A 26,937-nucleotide genomic window follows, 5' to 3' on the forward strand; every position below is an offset into this window, starting at 1 on the left:
TCAGTCACTCATTGGAGGTCCTAGTACATGTACCTAGTGAAATTTACCTACTCAATCACTGATTGGAGGTCCTAGTACCTAGTGATAATTCCCAACTCAATCACTGATTGGAGGTCCTAGTACCTAGTGAAAATTCCCTACTCAATCACTGATTGGAGGTCCTAGTACCTAGTGAAAATTACCTACTCAATCACTGATGGAGGTCCTAGCACCTAGTGAAAATTCCCTACTCAATGACTGATTGGAGGTCCTAGTACCTAGTGACAATTCCCTACTCAGTCAGTGTGTAATTAGTGTTCATGATTTCATATGACTGATCATACAGTGTATAATCAGTTTTCATGCTTTCATATGACCAGCCATACAGTAGTCAGTCAGTTTTCATGCTTTATTATGACCACCCATACAGTGTGTAATCAGTTTTCATGCTTTCATATGACCAGCCATACAGTATGCAATCAGTTTTCATGCTTTCATATGACCAGCCATACAGTATTCAATCAGTTTTCATGCTTTATTATGACCACCCATACAGTATGCAATCAGTTTTCATGCTTTCATATGACCACCCATACAGTATGCAATCAGTTTTCATGCTTTATTATGACCACCCATACAGTATGCAATCAGTTTTCATGCTTTATTATGACCACCCATACAGTATGCAATCAGTTTTCATGCTTTCATATGACCACCCATACAGTATTCAATCAGTTTTCATGCTTTATTATGACCACCCATACAGTATGCAATCAGTTTTCATGCTTTCATATGACCACCCATACAGTATGCAATAAGTTTTCATGCTTTCATATGACCACCCATACAGTATGCAATCAGTTTTCAAGCTTTTATATGACCACCCATACAGTATGCAATCAGTTTTCATGCTTTATTATGACCACCCATACAGTGTGTAATCAGTTTTCATGCTTTCATATGACCACCCATACAGTATGCAATCAGTTTTCATGCTTTCATATGACCACCCATACAGTATGCAATCAGTTTTAATGCTTTCATATGATTACTCATACAGTGTGTAATCAGTTTTAATGCTTTCATACGATTACTCATACAGTGTGTAATCAGTTTTAATGCTTTCATATGATTACTCATACAGTGTGTAATCAGTTTTAATGCTTTCATATGATTACTCATACAGTGTGTAATCAGTTTTCATGTTTTTATATGATTACTCATACAGTGTGTAATCAGTTTTCATCAGGTCATGAATCCTGCAAATATACAGTTCAGTTCCTACTTAACCTTGATAGCTAACAGCATTGGTTATTGATGTAATAGTGACCAAATTAACTAGGGGTGCATTAGATTATAAGTCTCAATTTCGGAGAATTTACTCTCTTTTTAAGAGTACTATCATTTTGAACATACATGAAACATCTAACTTGTCCTGATCATGTAGTATTTATTGATTGAATGTGTCTTAATAAAAATTGCTTTCCTTACAGTAGGAGAAATATGCTGATAACTTCAGACTTAATGTTCAAAATTATACTGTTTTGAATGCATTATACAATTTCTTAATGCATTTAATCAATTAATTTGCATATAATATAAAGGTATGCTGCTTATATCAGCTTTATTAAATATATTTTGTCAGGTGTCCCCAGCCAACAGCTTTGGTTTTATGGATGGCGGAATAGATATGGCCTACAGTATGCACTTTGGATGGCAACTGTGAGTTTTACCTTATTTTGTTTTGTTGTGAATTTACTCCATAGAATGTGCAGCAGGGTCATTGTGTCCTTACTCCATAGCAAGTGCAGCAGGGTCACTGTGTCTTTACCCCATAGCAAGTACAGCCAGTTCATTGTGTCTGTACTCCATAGCAAGTGCAGTAGGGTCATTGTGTCCTTACTCCATAGCAAGTGCAGCAGGGTCACTGTGTCTTTACCCCATAGCAAGTACAGCCAGTTCATTGTGTCTGTACCCTATAGCAAGTGCAGTAGGGTCATTGTGTCCTTACTCCATAGCAAGTGCAGCAGGGTCACTGTGTCTTTACCCCATAGCAAGTACAGCCAGTTCATTATGTCTGTACCCCATAGCAAGTGCAGTAGGGTCATTGTGTCTTTACTTCATAGCAATTACAGCAGGGGCACCATGTCTTTACCCAATAGCAAGTTCACTGTCTTTACTCCATAGCAAGTGCATCAAGGTTATTGTGCCTTTACTCAATAGCAAGTACAGCAGGGTCACTGTGTCTTTACCCCATAGCAAGTACAGCAGCCATTGTGTCTTTATCCCATAGCAAGTACAGCAGGGTCATTGTGCCTTTACTCCATAGCAAGTACAGCAGGGTCACTGTGTCTTTACCCCATAGCATGTACAGCATGGTCACTGTGTCTTTACCCCATAGCAAGTACAGCAGGGTCATTGTGCCTTTACTCCATAGCAAGTACAGCAGGGTCACTGTGTCTTTACCCCATATCAAGTACAGCAGGGTCACTGTGTCTTTACCCAATAGCAAGCACAGCAAATTCATTGTATCTTTACTCCATAGCAAATGCAGTAGGGTCATTGTGTCTTTACTTCATAGCAAGTACAGCAGGGGCACCGTGTCTTTACCCAATAGCAAGGTTACTGTCTTTACTTCATAGCAAGTACAAAAGGGTCATTGTGGTTTACTCCATAGCAAGTACAGCAGGGTCATTGTGTATTTACCCCATCGCAAGTGCAGCCAGGTCATTGTGTCTGTACCCCATAGCAAGTGCAGTAGAGTCATTGTGTCTTTATTCCATAGCAAGTACAGCCAGGTCATTGTGTCTTTACTCCATAGCAAGTACAGTAGAGTCGCTGTCTTTACCCCATATCAAGCAGAGCAAGGTTACTGTGTCCTTACCCCATCGCAAGTGCAGTAGGGTCATTGTGTCTTTACTCCATAGCAAGTGCAGCCAGGTCATTGTGTCTTTACCCCATAGCAAGTGCAGCCAGGTCATTGTGTCTGTACCCCATAGCAAGTGCAGTAGGGTCATTGTGCCTTTACTTCATAGCAAGTACAGCAGGGGCACCATGTCTTTACCCAATAGCAAGGTTACTGCCTTTACTTCATAGCAAGTGCAGCAGGGTCATTGTGCCTTTACTCCATAGCAAGTACAGCAGGTTCACTGTGTCTTTACCCCATATCAAGTACAGCAGGGTCACTGTCTTTACTCCATAGCAAGTTCAGCAGGGTCATTGTGTCATTGTGTAATTAACCCATAGTAAGTGCAGCCAGGTCATTGTGTCTGTACCCCATAGCAAGTGCAGCCAGCTCATTGTGTCTGTACCCCTGTACCCCATAGCAAGTGCAGCCAGCTCATTGTGTCTGTACCCCATAGCAAGTACAGCAGGGTCACTGTGTCTTTACCCCATAGCAAGTACAGCAGGGTCATTATGTCTTTACTCCATAGCAAGTGCAACCAGATCATTGTGTCTTTACCCCATAGCAAGTGCAGTGGGGTCATTGTGTCTTTACTCCATAGCAAGCACAGCAATGTCATTGTGTCTTTACCCCATAGCAAGTGTAGCCAGATCATTGTGTCTTTACCCCATAGCAACTTCAGTTAGGTCATTGTGTCTGTACCCCATAGCAAGTGCAGCAGGGTCACTGTGTCTTTTCCACATAGCAAATGCAGCAGGGTCATTGTCTTTACCCCATAGCAAGTGCAGCAGGGTCACTGTGTCTTTACCCCATAGCAAGGTCATTGTGTCCTTACTCCATAGCAAGTGAGTCAGACCATTGTGTCCTTACTCCATAGCAAGTGAGTCAGGCCATTGTGTCCTTACTCCATAGCAAATGCAGCAGGGTCATTGTGTCTTTACCCAATAGCAAGTGCAATAGGGTCACTGTGTCTTTATCCCATAGCATATACAGTAGGGTGATTATGTCTTTATTCCATAGCAAGTGCAGCAGGGTTATTGTATCTTTCCAAATATATTTATGCTGTATCTTTGGAACCAGTTTTGTTCAGACATTAGTAAAATAGGTCAAATTGGCATGATAGGAGATGGGTAAAATTGGTATGATGGGAGATAGGTAAAATTGGCATGATGGGAGATGGGTAAAATTGACATGATGGGAGATAGGTAAAATTTGCATGATGGGAGGTAGGTAAAATTGGCATGATGGGAGGTAGGTAACATTGGCATGATGGGAGGTAGGTAAAATTGGCATGATGGGAGGTAGGTAAAATTGGCATGATGGGAGATGGGTAAAATTGGCATGATGGGAGATGGGTAAAATTGGTATGATGGGAGATAGGTAAAATTGGCATGATGGGAGATGGGTAAAATTGACATGATGGGAGACGGGTAAAATTTGCGTGATGGGAGATGGGTAAAATTGGCATGATGGGAGGTAGGTAAAATTGGCATGATGGGAGATAGATTACACAGGGTAATTTATCACATTATTACAAAAGTCTGCTTAGTGAAATGGTCAACTGTTGAGTTATGTAAGCCAGGTGAGATTATCAGGCAAACTTGTTGACCCTAACAATACAGGAGTCATTGTTCTTCAAGTGAATTTCATATGTACGTTTATATTATTGAATTCTTGCATGTGTTTTGATTGCCAGTATTTATCTTCATTTTATAGAGTTCTGACCCATTATTGCTTGATGCACTTTTTTGATTGCCAGTATCTTATATCATTGTATAGAGTTATGACCCATTGTTGTTGTGTATACTTGTTTGATTGTCAGTATATTACATCATTTTATAGTTATGACACATTAATGTCGGATACACTTGTTTGATTGCCAGTATTTTATATCATTTTATAGAGTTATGATTCATTACAGTTGGATACACTTGTTTGATTGCCAGTATTTTATATCATTTTATAGAGTTATGATTCATTACAGTTGGATACACTTGTTTGATTGCCAGTATGTTATATCATTGTATAGAGTTATGACCTATTAATGTTGGATACACTTGTTTGATTGCCAGTATGTTATATCATTGTATAGAGTTATGACCTATTAATGTTGGATACACTTGTTTGATTGCCAATATGTTATATCATTGTATAGAGTTATGACCTATTAATGTTTGATACACTTGTTTGATTGCCAGTATCTTATATCATTGTATAGAGTTATGACCCATTGTTGTTGGATATACTTGCTTGATTGTCAGTATATTACATCATTTTATAGTTATGACACATTAATGTTGGATACACTTGTTTGATTGCCAGTATCTTATATCACTGTATAGAGTTATGATTCATTACAGTTGGATATACTTGTTTGATTGCCAGTATGTTATATCATTGTATAGAGTTATGACCTATTAATGTTGGATACACTTGTTTGATTGCCAGTATGTTTTATCATTTTATAGAGTTATGACCTATTAATGTTGGATACACTTGTTTGATTGCCAGTGTGTTATATCATTGTATAGAGTTATGACCTATTAATGTTTAATACACTTGTTTGATTGCCAGTATGTTATATCATTGTATAGAGTTATGACCTATTAATGTTGGATACACTTGTTTGATTGCCAATATGTTATATCATTGTATAGAGTTATGACCTATTAATGTTGGATACACTTGTTTGATTGCCAGTATGTTATATCATTGTATAGAGTTATGACCTATTAATGTTGGATACACTTGTTTGATTGCCAATATGTTATATAATTGTATAGAGTTCTGACCTATTAATGTTGGACACACTTGTTTGATTGCCAATATGTTATATAATTGTACAGAGTTATGACCCATTATTGCTGGATACAACTTTTATGCTTCCAATGTTTATGGTCTTGCAAAGCAAATTATAGCAGGTTGGACCCATTGCAATATGACCTTCACTGATAGTTCTGGTTACTGCATTATTATAAATTGTATTGTCATTACTGCAAAATATTATCATTATTGCAAATATCATTGTAGTTATATCATTATTGCTAATATTACTGTTGTTATTATCATTATTGTAAATATTATTATTGTTCTTTTTATCAATTTAGACAGGAGAGATTACAGAAAGTCATAAGGGAAGAATATAATGGAGAATTGCTCGTGGTATGTTGTTTTCACTACAAAATATTCCATACATTTTACCAGATGGTTTTCAGAAATGTTTCACTCCAATAATTTTCATGATAGGAAGTTTCAACTTTTAGAGTTGATGGTATGATCGACATCCATAACTAGCAGAGTTGATTGTATGGTCATTATCCAGATCTAGTCATGTAACTTTTAGAGTTGATGGAATGATCATGTTGAAATCCAGATCTAGCGATGTAACATTTAGAGTTGATGGTATAGTCATGTTGAAATCCAGATCTAGTTATTTGACTTTTAGAGTTGATGGTATAGTCATGTTGAAATCCAGCTCTAGTTATGTAACTTTTAGAGTTGATGGTATAGTCATGTTGAAATCCAGCTCTAGTTATGTAACTTTTAGAGTTGATGGTATAGTCATGTTGAAATCCAGATCTAGTTCTTTGTCTTTTAGAGTTGATGGTATAGTCATGTTGAAATCCAGATCTAGTTATTTGACTTTTAGAGTTGATGGTATCGTCATGTTGAAATCCAGATCTAGTTATTTGACTTTTGCAGTTGATGTTATCGTCATGTTGAAATCCAGATCTAGTTATTTGACTTTTAGAGTTGATGGTATAGTCATGTTGAAATCCAGATCTAGTTATTTGACTTTTAGAGTTGATGGTAAAGTCATGTTGAAATCCAGATCTAGTTATTTGACTTTTAGAGTTGATGGTATAGTCATGTTGAAATCCAGATCTAGTTATGGGACTTTTAGAGTTGATGGTAAAGTCATGTTGAAATCCAGATCTAGTTATTTGACTTTTAGAGTTGATGGTAAAGTCGTGTTGAAATCCAGATCTAGTTATTTGACTTTTAGAGTTGATGGTATAGTCATGTTGAAATCCAGCTCTAGTTATGTAACATTTAGAGTTGATGGTATAGTCATGTTGAAATCCAGATCTAGTTATTTGACTTTTAGAGTTGATGGTATAGTCATGTTGAAATCCAGATCTAGTTATTTGACTTTTAGAGTTGATGGTATAGTCATGTTGAAATCCAGATCTATTTATTTGACTTTTAGAGTTGATGGTATAGTCATGTTGAAATCCAGATCTAGTTATGTAACTATTAGAGTTGATGGTATAGTCATGTTGAAATCCAGATCTAGTTATGTGACTTTTAGAGTTGATGGTATAGTCATGTTGAAATCCAGATCTAGTTATGTAACTTTTAGAGTTGATGGTATAGTCATGTTGAAATCCAGATCTAGTTATGTAACTATTAGAGTTGATGGTATAGTCATGTTGAAATCCAGCTCTAGTTATGTAACTTTTAGAGTTGATGGTATAGTCATGTTGAAATCCAGCTCTAGTTATGTAACATTTAGAGTTGATGGTAAAGTCATGTTGAAATCCAGCTCTAGTTATGTAACATTTTGAGTTGATGGTATAGTCATGTTGAAATCCAGCTCTAGTTATGTAACATTTTGAGTTGATGGTATAGTCATGTTGAAATCCAGCTCTAGTTATGTGACTTTTTGAGTTGATGGTATAGTCATGTTGAAATCCAGATCTAGTTATGGGACTTTTAGAGTTGATGGTATAGTTATGTTGAAATCCAGATCTAGTTATGTAACTATTAGAGTTGATGGTATAGTCATGTTGAAATCCAGATCTAGTTATTTGAATTTTAGAGTTGATGGTATAGTCATGTTGAAATCCAGCTCTAGTTATGTAACTATTAGAGTTGATGGTATAGTCATGTTGAAATCCAGATCTAGTTATGGGACTTTTAGAGTTGATGGTATAGTCATGTTGAAATCCAGATCTAGTTATGTAACTATTAGAGTTGATGGTATAGTCATGTTGAAATCCAGATCTAGTTATGGGACTTTTAGAGTTGATGGTATAGTCATGTTGAAATCCAGCTCTAGTTATTTGACTTTTAGAGTTGATGGTATAGTCATGTTGAAATCCAGATCTAGTTATGTAACATTTAGAGTTGATGGTATAGTCATGTTGAAATCCAGCTCTAGTTATGTAACATTTTGAGTTGATGGTATAGTCATGTTGAAATCCAGCTCTAGTTATGTGACTTTTTGAGTTGATGGTATAGTCATGTTGAAATCCAGATCTAGTTATGGGACTTTTAGAGTTGATGGTATAGTCATGTTGAAATCCAGATCTAGTTATGTAACTATTAGAGTTGATGGTATAGTCATGTTGAAATCCAGATCTAGTTATGGGACTTTTAGAGTTGATGGTATAGTCATGTTGAAATCCAGCTCTAGTTATTTGACTTTTAGAGTTGATGGTATAGTCATGTTGAAATCCAGATCTAGTTATGTAACATTTAGAGTTGATGGTATAGTCATGTTGAAATCCAGCTCTAGTTATGTGACTTTTTGAGTTGATGGTATAGTCATGTTGAAATCCAGATCTAGTTATGGGACATTTAGAGTTGATGGTATAGTCATGTTGAAATCCAGATCTAGTTATTTGACTTTTAGAGTTGATGGTATAGTCATGTTGAAATCCAGATCTAGTTATGTAACATTTAGAGTTGATGGTATAGTCATGATAATGGTCAGATCTAGCCAGGTAATGTAATTTATTGTTTAAACCAGTAATATTTTTTTGTGTAATTGTTTGCAACTGGCATATTGTTAGTTAATTAAGTAATTGTTCTGATATTCAACTGGCATATTGTTAGTTAATTAAGTAATTGTTCTGATATTCAACCAAAATATCAAGTTAAAATTACAGTGCATTCTTTGGTTGTTTAGCAAAGAAATTTTGAAAAATTACAACACTCTCCAGGCAGATTTCATGTACAACTATGTACATGTACTCTGTATGTACAACTATGTACATGTACTCTGTATGTACAACTCTGTACATGTACTCTGTATGTACAACTATGTACATGTACTCTGTATGTACAACTATGTACATGTACTCTGTATGTACAACTATGTACATGTACTGTCTGTACAACTATGTACATGTACTCTGTATGTACAACTCTGTACATGTACTCTGTATGTACAACTATGTACATGTACTCTGTATGTACAACTATGTACATGTACTCTGTATGAAGAGAATCTCAAGGAGGATTAGTTCAATGCAGTTGTGTTACCCTTTAAAGTCATTATTATTATTATTATTATAAAAAGGAAAAAGAAAACATTTATCTATAGTCATAGTGTAAGATACTGACTTTGTTCTTGCAAATGTTAGTTTATTACAATAATTTCAGCTTTATAGTTAAAAAATTTAATATTAAAGTTACCATTTATACTAAGTGAATTTTATTTTTGAAAATGCTGAATTTATATTAGTTTACTTTTAGTTACTATGTTTAAGACACATAATAAAATTTCACATGAAACATATATTGAGTTTGCAATAATGATACCAATAAGATTTGACAGTATAAGATACCAATAACATTTGACAGTATAAGACAACCTTGCCTTTAATACTGTACACTTTTTATGGCTCCTTACAGTGTTGTGCTAAAGAGGAATTATTACATATCACATATACTTTTGATGAAAGATTAATAATTATTTCATGTCACATAAACGTTTGATATAAGATCATGAATTAATTCACGTCACACAAATGTTTGATATAAGATCAAGAATTATTTCGTGTCACACATACATATGATGTAAGATCAAGAATTATTACATATCACACATACATTTGATATAAGATCAAGAATTATTACATATCACACATACATATGATGTAAGATCAATAATTATTTCATGTCACACAAACTTTTGATATAAGAATTTTTTCATGTCACACATACATATGATAAAAGGTCAATAATTATTTCATGTCACACACACCTTTGATGTAAGATCAAGAATTATTACATATCACAGATAATTTTGATTTAAATTCAAGAATTATTTCATGCCACATACATTTGATGTAAGATAAGAATTATTGTGAATCACACATCTTTGATATAACATCAAGAAAGATAGTTTTAAGATATCTCACTAAAGGTTAATAGTTATAAGACATTCTGTGCTTTATTTATTTGTTTATTTATAAATTGATTGGTACTTTTTTTAACAGGGCGATGCTATCATAATACCAACATTTGAAGGTTGGATTAAGGAGGACTCTGTTGATTGGTCAAAATTTAATGAAGGACAGACAATCAAATACCTTATTTCTGCTCCAACAATGAGAGTACCATTGGATGTCAGTGACACAGCCAATGCCTACCTAGCTTTTAGAGCAGTTATTCTGTCAGGTGAGTCAGAAGTTAAGCTTTAGAGTGGCCATTCACTCAGGTGAGGCAGAAGAAAAGTCTTTTAGAGTGGTCATTTTGTCAGGTGAGGCAGGAGTAAACCTTTTAGAGTGGTCATTTTGTCCAGTGAGTTGGATGTAAAGCTTTTACAGTGGTCATTTTGTTAGTTGAGTCAGATGTAAGGCTTTTACAGTGGTCATTCTGTCAGGTGAGTCAGTGAGTGAGTTGGGGCCCCGAGTGGTCTAAAGCGCTCTCCATTACGGATCACTGCCATCTCACCTCTGTCTGTGTGGGTTTGAGTCTAGGATTTGGCCAATGTGGGTATGTGAGAAAGCTTGCCAGTAGCTTCTCGTGGGTTGGTGGTTCTTCCCAGGGGATTCCTGGGTTCTTCTTCCACCATTAATACTGGCCGCCATGCATAGCCTATCGTGTGCTGAAAAATGGCGTTAAACCCCACAACAACAACAACTGTCAGGTGAGTCAGATGTAAAGCTTTTACAGTGGTCATTCTGTAAGGTGAGTCAGAAGAAAAGTCTTTTGGAGTGGTCATTCTGTCAGGTGAGTCAGATGTAAAGTTTCTACAGTGGTCATTCTGTCAGGAGAGTCAAAAGAAAAGTCTTTTGGAGTGGTCATTCTGTCAGGTGAGTCAGATGTAAAGCTTTAGAATAGTCATTCTGTCAGGTGAGTCAGAAGAAAGTCTTTTAGAGTGGTCATTCTGTCAGGCAAGTCAGAAGAAAAGTCTTTTAGAGTGGTCATTCTGTCAGGTGAGTCAGATGTAAAGCTTTTAGAGTGGTCATTCTGTAAGGTCAGTCAGATTTAAAGCTTTTAAGTGGTCATTCTGTCAGGTGAGTCAGATATAAAACTTTTCAGTGGTCATTCTGTCAGGTGAATCAGAAGAAAAGTCTTTGAGAAAGGTTATTCTTTCAGGTGAGTCAGAAGAAAAGACATTTAGAGTGGTCATTCTTTCAGGTGAGTCAGATGTAAAGCTTTTACAGTGGTGGTCATTCACTCAATTGAGTCAGACAGATATAAAGCTTTTAAGTGGTCATTCTGTCGGATGAGTCAGATGTAAATATTTTGAATGGTCATTCTGTCAGGTGAGTCAGATGTAAATATTTTGAGTGGTAATTCTGTCAGGTGAGTCAGCTTAGCTATATATACTATTCTAAGGTCATATGACAGCAAAAATGGTTGATGCAGTATTCTGAGTCTACCCAGGATAACTATTATACTTCAGTATACTTTCTAATAAACAATATTTCAAGAAACAGGACAAATTATGAGACAGTTACCTTTGTATACCTTTTTCTGACATGCAATTTATCTAGAAACAGGATAAAATCTTACCTCTGGTACAGTTTGACTAACAACCATTTTATTTTAGTTTTTTCTTGTTTCTAGTTAAACTGTTAACCAAAAATGTGTACAGTGATAGAATAGTTTAATATTGATTAACTAACAATTTGTGTACAGTGATAGATTGATTTGATATTGATAAACCAACAAGTTGTGTACAGTTATAAAATGATATTAATAAATCAACACTTTATGTACAGTGATAGAATGATTTGATATTGATAAATCAACACTTTATGTATGGTGATAGAATGATTTGACATTGATAAACCAACAAGTTGTGTACAGTGATAGAATAATTTGATATTGATAAACCAACAATTTGTGTACAGTGATAGAATGATTTGATATTGATAAACCAACAATTTGTGTACAGTGATAAAATGATTTGATATTGATAAATCAACAATTTGTGTACAGTGATAGAATGATTTGATATTGATAAATCAATACTTCATGTGCAGTGATAGAATGATGTGACATTGATAAATCAACACTTTTTTACAGTGATAGAATGATTTGATATTGATAAAACAATACTTCATGTACAGTGATAGAATGATGTGACATTGATAAATCAACACTTTGTGTACAGTGATGTAATGATTTGATATTGATAAATCAATAGTTCATGTACAGTGATAGAATGATGTGGTATTGATAAATCAACACTGTGTACAGTGATGTAATGATTTGATATTGATAAATCAATACTTCATGTACAGTGATAGAATGATGTGATATTGATAAATCAACACTTTGTGTACAGTGATGTAATGATTTGATATTGATAAATCAATAGTTCATGTGCAGTGATAGAATGATGTGGTATTGATAAATCAACACTTTGTGTACAGTGATGTAATGATTTGATATTGATAAATCAATAGTTCATGTACAGAGATAGAATGATGTGATCTTGATAAATCAACACTTTTTTACAGTGATAGAATGATTTGATATTGATAAAACAATACTTCATGTACAGTGATAGAATGATGTGACATTGATAAATCAACACTTTTTTACAGTGATAGAATGATTTGATATTGATAAAACAATACTTCATGTACAGTGATAGAATGATGTGATATTGATAAATCAACACTTTGTGTACAGTGATGTAATGATTAGATATTGATAAATCAATACTTCATGTGCAGTGATAGAATGATGTGATATTGATAAATCAACACTTTGTGTACAGTGATAGAATGATTAGATATTGATAAATCAATACTTCATGTACAGTGATAGAATGATGTGATATTGATAAATCAACACTTTGTGTGCAGTGATGTAATGATTTGATATTGATATATCATTACTTCATGTGCAGTGATAGAATGATGTGGTATTGATAAATCAACACTTTTTTACAGTGATAGAATGATTTGATATTCATAAAACAATACTTCATGTACAGTGATAGAATGATGTGATATTGATAAATCAATAATTTGTGTACAGTGATGTAATGATTTGATATTGGTAAATCAGCACTGTACAGTGATAGAATGATTTGATATTGATAAATCAACACTTTGTATGTAGTGATAGAATGATTTGATATTGATAAGAAAAAGTTTGTGCACAGTGATAGAATGATCTGATATTGATAAACCAACAGCTTGTGTACAGTGATAGAATGATTTGATATTGATAAGTCAGCACTTTGTGTACAGTGATAGAATGATTTGATATTGATAAATCAAACCTTTATGTACAGTGAAAGAATGATTTGATATTGATAAATCAAAACTTTATGTACAGTGAAAGAATTATTTGATATTGATAAATCAAAACTTTGTGTACAGTGATGTAATGATTTGATATTGATAAATCAAAACTGTACAGTATAAGAATGATTTGATATTGATAAATCAACACTGTTTACACTGATAGAATGATTTAATATTGATAAATCAACACTTTGCTCATGTATAAAATATACCCAACTACAGATGACATAGAAACACCCTTTTCATGTTTTTGATTGAATAATGTGCCAGCAGATCAGGGTCTGCTTTACTAGTCTGTTATTGCCTTCTCCTGATGGAACTGTTCTTCCATACTTCATTGGACAACACTTTACTAGTCTATTATAGCCTTCTCCTGATGGAACTGTTCTTCCATACTTCATTGGACAACACTTTACTAGTCTATTATAGCCTTCTCCTGATGGAACTGTTCTTCCATACTTCATTGGACAACACTTTACTAGTCTGTTATTGCCTTCACCTGATGGAACTGTTCTTCCATACTTCATTGGACAACACTTTACTAGTCTGTTATTGCCTTCACCTGATGGAACTGTTCTTCCATACTTCATTGGACAACACTTTACTAGTCTGTTATTGCCTTCACCTGATGGAACTGTTCTTCCATACTTCATTGGACAACACTTTACTAGTCTGTTATTGCCTTCTCCTGATGGAACTGTTCTTCCATACTTCATTGGACAACACTTTACTAGTCTGTTATTGCCTTCACCTGATGGAACTGTTCTTCCATACTTCATTGGACAACACTTTACTAGTCTGTTATTGCCTTCACCTGATGGAACTGTTCTTCCATACTTCATTGGACAACACTTTACTAGTCTATTAGTGCCTTCTCCTGATGGAACTGTTCTTCCATACTTCATTGGACAACACTTTACTAGTCTGTTATTGCCTTCTCCTGATGGAACTGTTCTTCCATACTTCATTGGACAACACTTTACTAGTCTGTTATTGCCTTCTCCTGATGGAACTGTTCTTCCATACTTCATTGGACAACACTTTACTAGTCTATTATTGCCTTCTCCTGATGGAACTGTTCTTCCATACTTCATTGGACAACACTTTACTAGTCTATTATTGCCTTCTCCTGATGGAACTGTTCTTCCATACTTCATTGGACAACACTTTACTAGTCTGTTATTGCCTTCACCTGATGGAACTGTTCTTCCATACTTCATTGGACAACGCTTTACTAGTCTGTTATTCCCTTCTCCTGATGGAACTGTTCTTCCATACTTCATTGGACAACACTTTACTAGTCTATTATTGCCTTCACCTGATGGAACTGTTCTTCCATACTTCATTGGACAACACTTTGCTAGTCTGTTATTGCCTTCACCTGATGGAACTGTTCTTCCATACTTCATTGGACAACACTTTACTAGTCTATTATTGCCTTCACCTGATGGAACTGTTCTTCCATACTTCATTGGACAACACTTTACTAGTCTGTTATTGCCTTCACCTGATGGAACTGTTCTTCCATACTTCATTAGACGACACTTTACTAGTCTATTATTGCCTTCTCCTGATGGTACTGTTCTTCCATACTTTATTAGACGACACTTTACTAGTCTGTTATTGCCTTCACCTGATGGAACTGTTCTTCCATACTTCATTGGACAACACTTTACTAGTCTGTTATTGCCTTCACCTGATGGAACTGTTCTTCCATACTTCATTGGACAACACTTTACTAGTCTATTAGTGCCTTCTCCTGATGGAACTGTTCTTCCATACTTCATTGGACAACACTTTACTAGTCTATTATTGCCTTCACCTGATGGAACTGTTCTTCCATACTTCATTGGACAACACTTTACTAGTCTGTTATTGCCTTCTCCTGATGGAACTGTTCTTCCATACTTCATTGGACAACACTTTACTAGTCTGTTATTGCCTTCTCCTGATGGAACTGTTCTTCCATACTTCATTGGACAACACTTTACTAGTCTGTTATTGCCTTCTCCTGATGGAACTGTTCTTCCATACTTCATTGGACAACACTTTACTAGTCTGTTATTGCCTTCTCCTGATGGAACTGTTCTTCCATACTTCATTGGACAGCACTTTACTAGTCTGTTATTGCCTTCACCTGATGGAACTGTTCTTCCATACTTCATTGGACAACACTTTACTAGTCTGTTATTGCCTTCACCTGATGGAACTGTTCTTCCATACTTCATTGGACAACACTTTACTAGTCTGTTATTGCCTTCACCTGATGGAACTGTTCTTCCATACTTCATTGGACAACACTTTACTAGTCTGTTATTGCCTTCTCCTGATGGAACTGTTCTTCCATACTTCATTGAACAACACTTTGAGATTAGAGTTCCAAAGGGAGAAGACAATAATGGATTTAGCACATCACATGACATAATCTGACATCATATAGATCAATGCATGACAATAGTGCCTGCTGGAACAGATATAATTTGCATGGCAATAGTGCCTGCTGGAACAGATATACTTTTCATGACAATAGTGCCTGCTGGAACAAGTATAATTTTCATGACAATAGTGCCTGTTGGAACAGGTATAATTTGCATGACAATAGTGCTTGCTGGAATGGGTATAATTTGCATGGCAATATTGCTTGCTGGTATGGGTGTAGTTTGCATGGCAATGGTGCCTGCTGAAACAGGTATAATTTGCATGACAATAGTGCTTGCTGGAATGGGTATAATTTGCATGGCAATAGTGCTTGCTGGAATGGGTATAATTTGCATGGCAATAGTGCTTGCTGGAATGGGTATAGTTTGCATGGCAATAGTGTACTGGCAGATCTGGATGAAAACTATTCACAGTTTGATACATGTTAACTGATGTCTGCCTCATTATGCACTGACAGATCTGTCTCAGAGCTGATTTCCACCACATTATGCACTGGCATATCTGGGTCTGTGCTGATTTCCATCTCATTTCCACCACATTATGCACTGGGAGATCAGTTTCAAAGCTGATTCCCACCACATTATGCACAGGCAGATCTGTCTCAAAGCTGATTTTCACCACATTATACACTGACAGATCTGTCTCAAAGCTGATTTCCACCACATTATGCACTGGCAGATCTGGGCCTAAGCACCTCATTATATGCTGACCAATCTTGGTCTAAGTTGATTCACATCTCAGTGTATGCTGGCAGGTCTAAGTCTAAGCTGTTCACAGTTTGAAAATGCATTGGCTGATTTGTACCACATTGTACACTGGCAGATCTGTTTTTAAGCTGATTTCCACCACTCTGTGCACTGAGAGATCTGTGTCTGAGCTGATTTCCACCTCATTGTGCACTGGTAGATGTGTGTCTAAGCTGATTTCCTCCACATTATGCACTGGTAGGTGTGTGTCTAGCTGATTTCCACCTCATTGTGCACAGGTACTTTGCTTCTCAGCTGTTCAGAGACAGATCTGGATCTAAGCTGTTCACAGTTTGATAAACAGTTGTATACAGTAGTTATGTCTTGAAAATCATCTGTATGATTAATTGTGTGTAAAAACTGTAATGTTTGATGGATTTCATGAGCCACATTGATTTATATAAATTAGTGCAAATTCTTAAAGAAAACTTTTGGGGTTGACTAATCAGTGGCTGGATTGAAAAATTATGCCTGAATATATAATAGTCCTGATTTGTTTTACATCACAATATGTAGTGTGGTATACAAAATATTCTAATCACAATATGTAGTCTGGTATACAAAATATTCTAATCACAATATGTAGTCTGGTATACAAAATATTCTAATCAAAATATGTAGTCTGGTATACAAAATATTCTAATCACAATATGTAGTCTGGTATACAAAATATTCTAATCAAAATATGTAGTGTGGTATACAAAATATTCTAATCACAATATGTAGTCTGGTATACAAAATATTCTAATCACAATATGTAGTCTGGTATACAAAATATTCTAATCACAATATGTAGTCTGGTATACAAAATATTCTAATCAAAATATGTAGTGTGATATACAAAATATTCTAATCACAATATGTAGTCTGGTATACAAAATATTCTAATCAAAATATGTAGTGTGGTATACCAAATATTCCTACTTGAAGAATCAGTGCATACATTGGGTAATTTCACTTATTGTGTAGAAAGCATGCAAGAAGTGACATAATCACAGTGCTTTCACAAAACATTCATCTACTATAGGTACTTTTTTGAAAAAAATACAGGCACAGTAATTCTGAAGTCATGGTTTATACTGGCATATATATATATATATATATATATATATATATATATATATATATATATATATATATATATATATATATATATAGGCAGAGAGATATAATATATCATTTTATATGATAAATATATGCTAGTATTTTACCCCTTACTAATGAAAATTGTTACTTATACCTGTGCAGTACATGGCTGTTGACTATGTGGACAACATTAGAGCTAATTACCTTGTCACAATGCTGTATAGTAAAACTAGATTTATTGACTGTTGACAGTGTGGATCATGTAAGGACTAATTACCTTGTCACAATGCTGCATAGTAAAACTAGATTTATTGACTGTTGACAGTGTGGATAACGTAAGGACTAATTACCTTGTCACAATGCCACAGAGTAAAGCTAGATTTTTTGGCTGTTGACAGTGTGGATAATGTAAGGACTAATTACCTCGTCACAATGCTGCATAGTAAAACTAGATTTATTGACTGTTGACAGTGTGGATAACGTAAGGACTAAATACCTTGTCACAATGCTGCATAGTAAAACTAGATTTATTGACTGTTGACAGTGTGGGTAACAAAAGGACTAATTACCTTCTCACAATGCCACAGAGTAAAGCTAGATTTATTGATTGTTGACAGTGTGGATAATGTAAGGACTAATTACCTCATCACAATGCTGCATAGTAAAACTAGATTTATTGACTGTTGACAGTGTGGATAATGTAAGGACTAATTACCTTGTCACAATGCTGCATAGTAAAACTAGATTTATTGACTGTTGACAGTGTGGATAACGTAAGGACTAATTACCTTGTCACAATGCCACAGAGTAAAGCTAGATTTTTTGACTGTTGACAATGTGGATAATGTAAGGACTAATTACCTCGTCACAATGCTGCATAGTATAACTAGATTTTTTGACTGTTGACAGTGTGGATAATGTAAGGACTAATTACCTCGTCACAATGCTACAGAGTAAAACTAGATTTTTTGACTGTTGATAGTGTGGATAATGTAAGGACTAATTACCTCGTCACAATGCTGCAGAGTAAAACTAGATTTTTTGACTGTTGATAGTGTGAATAATGTAAGGACTAATTACCTTGTCACAATGCTGCATAGTAAAACTAGATTTTTTGACTGTTGATAGTGTGGATAATGTAAGGACTAATTACCTCGTCACAATGCTGCATAGTAAAACTAGATTTTTTGACTGTCGACATTGTGGATAATGTAAGGATTAATTACCTCGTCACAATGCTGCATAGTAAAACTATATTTTTTGACCATTAACATTGTGGATAACGTAAGGACTAATTACCTCGTCACAATGCTACAGAGTAAAACTAGATTTTTTGACTGTTGATAGTGTGGATAATGTAAGGACTAATTACTTCATCACAATGCTGCATAGCAAAACTAGATTTTTGGCTGTTGACAGCATGGATAATGTAAGGACTAATTACCTCGTCACAATGCTACAGAGTAAAACTAGATTTTTTGACTGTTGATAGTGTGGATAATGTAAGGACTAATTACTTCATCACAATGCTGCATAGCAAAACTAGATTTTTGGCTGTTGACAGTGTGGATAATGTAAGGACTAATTACCTCATCACAATGCTGCATAGCAAAACTAGATTTTTGGCTGTTGACAGTGTGGATAATGTAAGGACTAATTACCTTGTCACAATGCTGCATAGTAAAACTAGATTTTTTGACTGTTGACATTGTGGATAATGTAAGGACTAATTACCTCGTCACAATGCTACAGAGTAAAACTAGATTTTTGACTGTTGACAGTGTGGATAATGTAAGGACTAATTACCTCGTCACAATGCTGCATAAGAAAACTAGATTTATTGACTGTTGACAGTGTGGATAATGTAAGGACTAATTACCTCGTCACAATGCTACAGAGTAAAACTAGATTTTTGACTGTTGACAGTGTGGATAAGGTAAGGACTAATTACCTTGTCACAATGCTGCATAGTAAAACTAGATCTTTTGACTGTTGACAGTGTGGATAATGTAAGGACTAATTACCTCATCACAATGCTGCAGAGTAAAACTAGATTTTGACTGTTGACAGTGTGGATAATGTAAGGACTAATTACCTCGTCACAATGCTGCAGAGTAAAACTAGATTTATTGACTGTTGATAGTGTGGATAATGTAAGGACTAATTACCTCGTCACAATGCTGCAGAGTAAAACTAGATTTATTGACTGTTGACAGTGTGGATAATGTAAGGACTAATTACCTCGTCACAATGCTGCATAGTAAAACTAGATTTATTGACTGTTGATAGTGTGGATAATGTAAGGACTAATTACCTCGTCACAATGCTGCAGAGTAAAACTAGATTTTTGACTGTTGACAGTGTGGAAAATGTAAGGACTAATTACCTCGTCACAATGCTGCAGAGTAAAACTAGATTTATTGACTGTTGACAGCGTGGATAAGGCAAGGACTAATTACCTCGTCACAATGCTACAGAGTAAAACTAGATCTTTTGACTGTTGATAGTGTGGATAATGTAAGGACTAATTACCTCATCACAATGCTGCATAGTAAAACTAGATTTTTTGACTGTTGATAGTGTGGATAATGTAAGTACTAATTACCTCGTCACAATGCCACAGAGTAAAACTATATTTTTTGACTGTTGACAGTGTGGATAATGTAAGGACTAATTACCTCGTCACAATGCTACAGAGTCAAACTAGATTTTTTGACTCTTGATAGTGTGGATAATGTAAGGACTAATTACCTTGTCACAATACCACAGAGTAAAACTAGATTTTTTGACTGTTGATAGTGTGGATAATGTAAGGACTAATTACCTCGTCACAATGCCACAGAGTAAAACTAGATTTTTTGACTGTTGATAGTGTGGATAATGTAAGGACTAATTACCTCGTCACAATGCCACAGAGTAAAACTAGATTTTTTGACTGTTGACAGTGTGGATAATGTAAGGACTAATTACCTCGTCACAATGCTACAGAGTCAAACTAGATTTTTTGACTGTTGATAGTGTGGATAATGTAAGGACTAATTACCTTGTCACAATGTTGCAGAGTAAAACTAGATTTTTTGACTGTTGATAGTGTGGATAATGTAAGGACTAATTACCTCATCACAATGCCACAGAATAAAGCTAGATTTTTTGACTGTTGATAGTGTGGATAATGTAAGGACTAATTACCTCGTCACAATGCTGCAGAGTAAAACTAGATTTATTGACTGTTGACAGTGTGGATAATGTAAGGACTAATTACCTCGTCACAATGCTACAGAGTAAAACTAGATGTTTTGACTGTTGACAGTGTGGATAATGTAAGGACTAATTACCTCGTCACAATGCTGCATAGCAAAACTAGATTTTTTGACTGTTGACTTTGTGGATAACGTAAGGACTAATTACCTCGTCACAATGCTACAGAGTAAAACTAGATTTTTTGACTGTTGACAGTGTGGATAAGGTAAGGACTAATTACCTCGTCACAATGCTGCATAGTAAAACTAGATTTTTTGACTGTTGATAGTGTGGATAATGTAAGGACTAATTACCTCATCACAATGCTGCATAGTAAAACTAGATTTTTTGACTGTTGATAGTGTGGATAATGTAAGGACTAATTACCTCATCACAATGCTACAGAGTAAAACTATATTTTTTGACTGTTGACAATGTAGATAATGTAAGGACTAATTACCTCATCACAATGCCACAGAGTAAAGCTAGATTTTTTGACTGTTGACAGTGTGGATAATGTAAGGACTAATTACCTCATCACAATGCCACAGAATAAAGCTAGATTTTTTGACTGTTGACAGTGTGGATAATGTAAGGACTAATTACCTCATCACAATGCTACTGAGTAAAGCTAGATTTATTGACTGTTGACAGTGTGGATAATGTAAGGACTAATTACCTCGTCACAATGCTACAGAGTAAAGCTAGATTTATTGACTGTTGACAATGTGGACAATGTAAGGACTAATTACCTCGTCACAATGACACAGAGTTTAGCTAGATTTTTTACTGTTGACAGTGTAAGGGCTAATTACCTCATCACAATGTCACAGAATCAAACTAGATATTTGTCTTGACAATGTGGACAATGTAAGGGCTAATTACCTTGCCAAAATGCCACATAATCAAACTAGATATTTAGCTGTTGACAATGTGGATGATGTAAGGGCTAATTACATTGTTACAATGCCAAAGAGCAAACCTAGATTTTTAACCACTTAACATGAGAGCATTGATTTTGTTCATGGTCTCCAGTGTGGTAAACTATTTTGTTCATGGTCCCCAGTGTGGTAAACTATTCAGAGATAATCAATAAACTATAATTTAGGGATTGAGAACTGACAATTAAATAATGTGCATTCTCAATTTTCTTGAGAATACCTTGATGATATACTCTTTGCAAATCTTTTTAGCTTAGTTTTCCCTCAGTATATCAACACCATGATGATATACTCTTTGCAAATCTTTTTAGCTTAGTTTTCCCTCAGTATATCAACACCATGATGATGTACTCTTTGCAAATCTGTTTAGCTTAGTTTTCCCTCAGTATATCAACACCTTGATGATGTACTCTTTTTAAGTCTTTTTAGCTTAGTTTTCCCTCAGTATATCAACACCATGATGATGTACTCTTTTTAAATCTTTTTAGCTTAGTTTTCCCTCAGTATATCAACACCATGATGATGTACTCTTTTTAAATCTTTTTAGCTTAGTTTTCCCCCAGTATATCAACACCATGATGATGTACTCTTTTTAAATCTCACAAGGCTAGGTTTCCCTCAGTATATCAACACCATGATGATGTACTCTTTTTAAATCTCACAAGGCTTGGTTTCCCTCAGTATATCAACACTATAATGATGTACTCTTTTTAAATCTCACAAGGCTAGGTTTCCTTCAGTATATCAACACCATAATGATGTACTCTTTTTAAATCTTTTTAGCTTAGTTTTCCCTCAGTATATTAACATCATAATGATGTACTGTTTTTAAGTCTCACAAGGCTAGGTTTCCCTCAGTATATCTACACCATAATGATGTACTCTTTTTAAATCTCACAAGGCTAGGTTTCCCTCAGTATATCAACACCATGACAATGTACTCTTTTTAAATCTCACAAGGCTAGGTTTCCCTCAGTATATCAACACCATGATGATGTACTCTTTTTAAATCTTACAAGGCTAGGTTTCCCTCAGTATATCAACACCATAATGATGTACTCTTTTTAAATCTCACAAGGCTAGGTTTCCCTCAGTATATCAACACCATAATGATGTACTCTTTTTAAATCTCACAAGGCTAGGTTTCCCTCAGTATATCAACACCATAATGATGTACTCTTTTTAAATCTCACAAGGCTAGGTTTCCCTCAGTATATTTGGACCAGATTTGTTTAATAAAGGACCTCATATCAAGTCACTGATTAAATCCAATTCTGAACCTGAACCTGACATGACATTAAAGGACCTCACTTGCTTCCTCCTATATAATGATGAATTGTGCCATTGCCTCTTTGACATGACACATTGCAAGGGGAGGCTACTTGAACATTTATTAACTACCACATTGATAGGCAAGATGGTGGCACATTAGCATTATTGTAGCCCATATCTCTTCTATCGATTGACCAAGATTTGTCAAAGTTTTAAATATTACTATAGGCAACATTGCCAGGTCAAAATTGTATGTTACTGTCATGTCCTAGATTTTCCTTTCAATGGGTCAAATCTGAAAGTACATAGAACATTTAAATCATTTCAATGGCATCTCAGCATAAAATGATTATTATGGAACTTCTTTTCAGTGAAGAAGCACAACAGCACTCCAGGAAATGAACCTATCAGAACTGTTCTCTGTCCAGGGCTTGGCACAGCTGTTGGCAGAATGCCAAAGATAAGATGCGCTTACCAGGTAACTTCATAAGTAGAATGGGATGTTCAAAAGCTGGTTTAAAATTTTCAAATCTTTTCAAGAACAACATGTTTTGTTATAATAATACCAGTAATATCTTTATCTGTTTCAGTAGTTTGATATTGGATTGAATTTTCTATTTGTGTCTTGATGGAGATCAGAATGGTAAGCAGTACCATTTCTCTTGGACAGAATTATTGCTTATTATTAGTATCCTACTCAACAGGTTGGTAGATTACGATGGTAGTTACATTATCCATCTGTCTGCCTGTCTACTTATCCATCTCTCCATCCTGCCACATTTTGGTGCTTCAGGATAACATTACTGGGAATCACTTAATTTTAACCAAATTTGGTATGTAACTTTGTATCCTGCCACATTTTGGTACTTCAGGATAACATTACTGGGAATCACTTAATTTTAACCAAATTTGGTATGTAACTTTGTATCCTGCCACATTTTGGTACTTCACGATAACATTACTGGGAATCACTTAATTTTAACCAAATTTGGTATGTACCTTTGTATCCTGCCACATTTTGGTACTTCACGATAACATTACTGGGAATCACTTAATTTTAACCAAATTTGGTATGTACCTTTGTATCCTGCCACATTTTGGTACTTCAGGATAACATTACTGGGAATCACTTAATTTTAACCAAATTTGGTATGTAACTTTGTATCCTGCCACATTTTGGTACTTCAGGATAACATTACTGGGAATCACTTAATTTTAACCAAATTTGGTATGTACCTTTGTATCCTGCCACATTTTGGTACTTCATGATAACATTACTGGGAATCACTTAATTTTAACCAAATTTGGTATGTACCTTTGTATCCTGCCACATTTTGGTACTTCAAGATAACATTACTGGAAATCACTTAATTTTAACCAAATTTGGTATGTAACTTTGTATCCTGTCACATTTTGGTACTTCATGATAACATTACTGGAAATCACTTAATTTTAACCAAATTTGGTATGTAACTTTGTATCCTGCCACATTTTGGTACTTCATGATAACATTACTGGGAATCACTTAATTTTAACCAAATTTGGTATGTAACTTTGTATCCAGCAACATTTTGGTACTACTTCATGATAACATTACTGGGAATCACTTAATTTTAACCAAATTTGGTATGTAACTTTGTATCCAGCAACATTTTGGTATTACTTCACGATAACATTACTGGGAATCACTTAATTTTAACCAAATTTGGTATGTAACTTTGTATCCAGCAACATTTTGGTACTTCAGGATAACATTACTGGGAATCACTTAATTTTAACCAAATTTGGTATGTACCTTTGTATCCTGCCACATTTTGGTACTTCAGGATAACATTACTGGGAATCACTTAATTTTAACCAAATTTGGTATGTAACTTTGTATCCTGCCACATTTTGGTACTTCAGGATAACATTACTGGGAATCACTTAATTTTAACCAAATTTGGTATGTAACTTTGTATCCAGCAACATTTTGGTACTTCAGGATAACATTACTGGGAATCACTTAATTTTAACCAAATTTGGTATGTAACTTTGTATCCTGCCACATTTTGGTACTTCAGGATAACATTACTGGGAATCACTTAATTTTAACCAAATTTGGTATGTAACTTTGTATCCTGCCACATTTTGGTACTTCATGATAACATTACTGGGAATCACTTAATTTTAACCAAATTTGGTATGTACCTTTGTATCCTGCCCACATTTTGGTACTTCAAGATAACATTACTGGAAATCACTTAATTTTAACCAAATTTGGTATGTAACTTTGTATCCTGTCACATTTTGGTACTTCATGATAACATTACTGGGGATCACTTAATTTTAACCAAATTTGGTATGTAACTTTGTATCCTGCCACATTTTGGTACTTCATGATAACATTACTGGGAATCACTTAATTTTAACCAAATTTGGTATGTAACTTTGTATCCAGCAACATTTTGGTACTACTTCATGATAACATTACTGGGAATCACTTAATTTTAACCAAATTTGGTATGTAACTTTGTATCCAGCAACATTTTGGTATTACTTCACGATAACATTACTGGGAATCACTTAATTTTAACCAAATTTGGTATGTAACTTTGTATCCAGCAACATTTTGGTACTTCAGGATAACATTACTGGGAATCACTTAATTTTAACCAAATTTGGTATGTACCTTTGTATCCTGCCACATTTTGGTACTTCAAGATAACATTACTGGAAATCACTTAATTTTAACCAAATTTGGTATGTAACTTTGTATCCTGTCACATTTTGGTACTTCATGATAACATTACTGGAAATCACTTAATTTTAACCAAATTTGGTATGTAACTTTGTATCCTGCCACATTTTGGTACTTCAGGATAACATTACTGGGAATCACTTAATTTTAACCAAATTTGGTATGTAACTTTGTATCCAGCAACATTTTGGTACTACTTCATGATAACATTACTGGGGATCACTTAATTTTAACCAAATTTGGTATGTAACTTTGTATCCAGCAACATTTTGGTATTACTTCATGATAACATTACTGGGAATCACTTAATTTTAACCAAATTTGGTATGTAACTTTGTATCCAGCAACATTTTGGTACTACTTCATGATAACATTACTGGGAATCACTTAATTTTAACCAAATTTGGTATGTAACTTTGTATCCAGCAACATTTTGGTACTACTTCACGATAACATTACTGGGAATCACTTAATTTTAACCAAATTTGGTATGTACCTTTGTATCCAGCCACATTTTGGTACTTCAAGATAACATTACTGGAAATCATTGGATTGTAACCAAATTTGGTATGTACCTTTTTATCCAGCCACATTTTGGTACTTCAGTATAACATTACTGGAAATCATTAGATTTTAACCAAATTTGGTATGTAACTTTGTATCCAGCCACATTTTGGTACTTCATGATAACATTACTGGAAATCATTAGATTTTAACCAGATTTGGTATGTACCTTTGTATCTAGCCACATTTTGGTACTTAAGGATAACATTGCTGGGAATCACTTAAATTTAACCAAATTTGGTATGTAACTTTCTATCCTGCCACATTTGGTACTTCTTCAAGATAACTTGACTGGGAATCATTGGATTGTAACCAAATTTGGCATGTAACTTTGTATCCAGCCACATTTTGGTACTTCAAGATAACATTACAGGAAATCTTTAGATTTTAACTAAATTTGGTATGTACCTTTGTATTGATGAGACCTTAAAAGGGTTTGATTTTAGTCTTCTAAGTCATTATTTACAGCAGTTATGTTCTCTAGTTGTCTCTCTTTCTGACTTGAGTGTCCACAGCATAA

General features: G+C 34.8%; 1 protein-coding gene across 4 annotated transcripts in view; it reads left to right on the plus strand.

Moving 5' to 3' along the window:
- Positions 1-1,552: 1,552 nt before the first annotated feature.
- The window catches only part of LOC149785942 (uncharacterized), a 39,542-nt gene continuing 14,157 nt past the window's right edge, over positions 1,553-26,937 (plus strand). For all 4 annotated transcript variants that reach the window (XM_089976193.1, XM_089976192.1, XM_089976191.1 and 1 more), the window contains exons 1-4: positions 1,553-1,701; positions 5,992-6,046; positions 10,114-10,294; positions 23,485-23,591. In XM_089976193.1, the coding sequence (XP_089832319.1) occupies positions 1,586-1,701; positions 5,992-6,046; positions 10,114-10,294; positions 23,485-23,591 (459 nt within the window). In that variant the 5' untranslated portion in view covers positions 1,553-1,585. The remainder of the gene's footprint in view (positions 1,702-5,991; positions 6,047-10,113; positions 10,295-23,484; positions 23,592-26,937) is intronic.

Source organism: Sinohyriopsis cumingii, chromosome 12, assembly GCF_028554795.1.
Source record: "Sinohyriopsis cumingii isolate HCF-2022 chromosome 12, ASM2855479v2, whole genome shotgun sequence".
In the NCBI taxonomy this organism is placed as follows: Eukaryota; Metazoa; Mollusca; class Bivalvia; order Unionida; family Unionidae; genus Sinohyriopsis; species Sinohyriopsis cumingii.